General features: G+C 30.8%; 1 protein-coding gene across 1 annotated transcript; it reads left to right on the top strand.

Annotated features, from left to right (window-relative positions):
• Nucleotides 1-382: 382 nt before the first annotated feature.
• LOC107845689 (PLAT domain-containing protein 3) lies at nucleotides 383-1,790 on the top strand. The gene is made up of 2 exons (XM_016690141.2): nucleotides 383-714; nucleotides 1,127-1,790. The coding sequence occupies exons 1-2, from the start codon at nucleotides 631-633 to the stop codon at nucleotides 1,595-1,597; spliced, it is 555 nt and encodes a 184-aa protein (XP_016545627.2). The 5' UTR covers nucleotides 383-630; the 3' UTR covers nucleotides 1,598-1,790.
• Nucleotides 1,791-4,416: the final 2,626 nt, after the last annotated feature.

Genomic DNA, 4,416 nt, shown 5'->3' with positions numbered 1-4,416 from the left:
CTCTTCATCAAAAAATTACACTATATATATATATATACATGAAGTTGTTTTTTTTATGCATATATATATTAAATTGAACCTTCTTGATATAAGCAAAAAGTTTGATTCAGTGACAAAGGAGTGCAAACTTTCATGTAGAAGGCCTCATGGTTTTTGGGTTCAAGACCCATTCACAACAGGTTTTTAATTTTTTCTTTTGCTTCCTGAGTTTGAATTTTCGTGATAGAAATATATCGTGCCTCTATCAGTGATTCAGAACAACTATAAAATAAATACAAGAGAATCAATTATTTTGAAATAGAAAAATAGCAAGTGATCAACTAATTTTAGACATTTAATTTTAATAAAATACTAGTATGGAATGGAGAGAGTACTTTGCACGTTGAGTTATTTGTAGTCGGACTTTTATTATAGGGCGTAGTTAACGTGTAAGCGTGCCTATTGCTATCTAAACTTGACCCTTCAACTTAATATATACATAGTAATAATGTGGGCCCTCCACGAGCATTGATTCAATTTTTCCATAAATAAACTACTCCATCATGGTATCCACTCCACCATCACAAAATCATTTGCCTTTATCCTCTCATTTTCTAGTGAAAGAGACAACTAGACAGATCGGAACGTGCCATGGGAGTAGCTCAAGTTAACCATATCTGGTTCTATCTCATGATCATTCTCTTCTCGATCTCCATATCTTCTATTGCTGCTTCTGTAAGTCACCCGTCTCTCTCTATAGATACATTTGAGCCAGATCTGGAATAGACGCAGCAGTGTCTAATTCTAATAAAGCTACTTATGTACTCCTTTTGTTTCAATTTATTTAGACTTGACAAGCATTTTAAAAAAAAATAGAGAAACTTTTGAATCTTATAAAGATATATCAAATGTATCAAGTAACTTTTAATTTTGTGGTTTTAGGTAGAAAGTTAAAATTTAAGTAGCTTTTTGGAAACTAACTTAAAAGTAAAGTAGCCAAACAAATTGACACCGAAGTAGTATGTACATATGTATGTGTGTATTTTATATATGAGAAGAAATAAAAATAAGCAGTAACTATGTATTGTACCCTACTGTGTTTTTATTTTTCTTTACTTGGAATTGCTGAATTAATGGGAAAATGCAGGAAGATGATTGTGTGTACACAGCTTACATTCGCACTGGCTCAATCATAAAAGCAGGAACCGACTCAAACATTAGCTTGACTCTCTATGATGCGGATGGTTACGGACTTAGAATCAAGAACATAGAGGCCTGGGGTGGGCTTATGGGTCCAGGTTACAACTACTTCGAAAGGGGTAACTTGGATATCTTTAGTGGTCGTGGTCCATGTTTGGCTGGGCCAATCTGCAAAATGAACTTGACTTCCGATGGTACAGGCCCACACCATGGATGGTACTGTAACTACGTGGAAGTCACAGTTACGGGAGCCCACAAACAATGCATCCAGCAGTTGTTCAACGTGGAGCAGTGGCTCGGCACTGATGTTTCGCCGTATAAGCTGACGGCCATCAGGAACAACTGTAACAAGCCCAAATCCAGTGAAGAACAGCCCATTTATGATTCTGAATCTTATACTGCTGTTGATGTAATTTAATTCGAGTTTGTTAAGCTTTAGTGGGGCACGGCCCAGAAGATCTCTTTGTTTTTGTTTTCTGTTTTTGTGAGTGGGAAGAGTCATGCGTCGATCTGGTATAATATGTGAAGGCTGAGGGCCTGTGTGTAATGTCATGGTCATTTTGGAGAACTCAATGGATAATCTGTCCTCTCTGTCTCTCGTTATTGGCAAATTGACCTTCTGAATCCTTTAATATGTTCGTTTTGTAAGTTGACACTACTATATCAGATGTTTGTAATTAGAATTCTTGAATTCATTAAAAAGTTATATTTTGCATCTTGTCTATGTGGTATTGAAATGATGATTAGGACAAAGACAGTGTAGTCACTTGCCTAGGGAGGCAAGTGGGAATCAATTTTTGGTCAATTTTATATTCAAAAAATAAAAGGAATCCTTTTTTTCTCCTTCATCTTTTTTAATTTAAAAATATTTTTAAAAATTAAAAATTCATTTAAAAATGCTTTTTAAAATTTTAAAAAAAATAAAAATATTTTTTCCCTCCCCTGCCCATCCCCACCCAGCCTAGTCTCACCAACCCCCAGCCTCCCCCCCCCCCATGCCCCTCCCGCCCTTCCCTACCCTCACCTCAGCCCGTCCCCACCCGCCACACCCTACCCAGCCCTATCCCACCCCACCCCACCCCCAACCTCTTCCATCCCCTCCACCCTACCCCAGCCCCAATCTCCCACACCTCACTAGTCACGTCCAGCCCCTCCCCACCTCACCCCCAGCCCCCCACCACTACATTCACTTTTTATTTTTTATTTTAACTTTCCCTCAATTCTTTTCTTTTCATTTTTTTTGAATAAAAATTTAAATTTGAAATCTTTTTTTTTTAGGATTAAAATTTAAATTTAAATTGAAAATGAGTGATAGTGAATATTGAAAAAAATTAGTAAATTTCGCTTGAAAAAGTTTAAACTTTTTGTGAATTTTGTAAAGATATTCATATTTAAAAATCGAAAATTTATTATGTTTGTATATATGAATTTAAAGTTAAAAATTTAAATTAATTGGAGAAGAATTTTAATTATTTGAAATGAATTTGATGTTTAATTTATGAGCAAAAATAAAAACATGATTATTCAAATTTTTCTACAATTATAAAATTTCTTATTTAATTAAATTAATTTTAATATTTATTTTGTTATTTACATATTAAAAATGACTTGGAATTTAATGTAATACTTTTTTTTTAAGAAAATGACGTGGCAGATGACGTGACAGATGAGGTAGACGTGGCAGCTGACGTAGGGAGAGTGTGTTACATTCACCCAAAAAGGGTTTAAAATGTTGATTTTTGGTTGATTCAGGGGTCCAAATGACAAACATGTAAGTAGAAGTATCCAACTTACAAAACCGACATAGTACAAGGGTCCAGAAGGTCATTTTGCCTTTGTTATTAGCCAATAAGTCGCTATAAAGAACTAAGGACTCGTTTGGTAGGACTAGTTACGTTAATATTAGTTTTTCTCCATTATTTAATTTGGTCTAAGAATTATTTGTCCATTCTTTTCCATTATTATTAAATAGTCATTTGGACATGTGATTTAATCTCATGTTATGATATCATGAGATGAAATTAGTATTTGGACATGTAATTTAATGTTGATTTCATCTTAAAATTTCATCATGAGATGACATAAGAGAATTTGATTTGAGAATTTCATATAAAAAACTTGACGTACTTGATTATTTTTTGTAAAATTAAAAATCAATATTTATATCTACCAACAATTTATATCTCATGCAAACTCAACGTGATGAGATTGTGCGTACTATGTGGAGGATTATATTAAAAAGTAAAGCAGTACAATTCATGTTTAATTTTACTTTTTTTATTGAATTAAAATTGGACTAATAAATAATTTTTTTGAATAATTTTGAGATAGTGTATTGTACTTTTACTATAAATTTTTTGTTTATTTTGTATAAAAATTGGGGTAATTTTTTATAGTTTCACAACTTATGTGGTTTTTATAGTTATGAAAAAATATAATATAAAAAGTTTAAATTACATGTTCAAACAAAACTTCAATTTTATCTCATGATTTCAAATTATGACTTCAAAATATGATTTTATCTCACATCGCTAAACAGATCCTAAGTTTTGCATTGCTAATACTAATATCATATTTTGTACATCCTATATACTCAATGACTAATACTTTCTTCGTACATCTTTATTTGTCCATTTTTCTATTAACACGTGGATTAAGAGACAGTAAAATGATAGGTGTTATTTTATTATATTATCCTTTGAATATAATAAATTTAATGTTTTGAAAAATGTATTAGATGATTTTATAAATTAGGTAAATATTATTGGACATCTCAAAATAAAAAAGAGGGTTGATAAAGATGGACAAAGAAAGTAATTAAATATTTCCTTCATTTATCTTTACTTATTTACTTTTCTATTTTAGGATATCAAAAAATATTTGTACAATTTATAAAATCAATCAATAATTTATTTATTTTTATCTATTTTATTCTTGATATTAAATATAATACATCACTAATGATATTTTTAAAAATAATTTTTTTATTATATCCAAAAGATTATATAATATTTATTATTTTTTAAAATATTAAATTAAGAACGGACAAGTATTTATTAACCATGACTAACAAACAACCCCTCGTGGATTGAAAATTTAGATGGAAGATATCGCTTCCTGCAATCAAAGATATACTTCATCCGTTTATAATAAATGAATTGTTGAATTTTAACATACAAATTAAGAAAAAAATATTAAATGCATAAATTTAATATAACTTTTCATTGTTATCCTTTT

The sequence above is a fragment of the Capsicum annuum genome, chromosome 10 (assembly GCF_002878395.1).
Source record: "Capsicum annuum cultivar UCD-10X-F1 chromosome 10, UCD10Xv1.1, whole genome shotgun sequence".
Taxonomy (NCBI): domain Eukaryota; kingdom Viridiplantae; phylum Streptophyta; class Magnoliopsida; order Solanales; family Solanaceae; genus Capsicum; species Capsicum annuum.
This window is presented reverse-complemented; position numbering and strand designations above follow the sequence as displayed.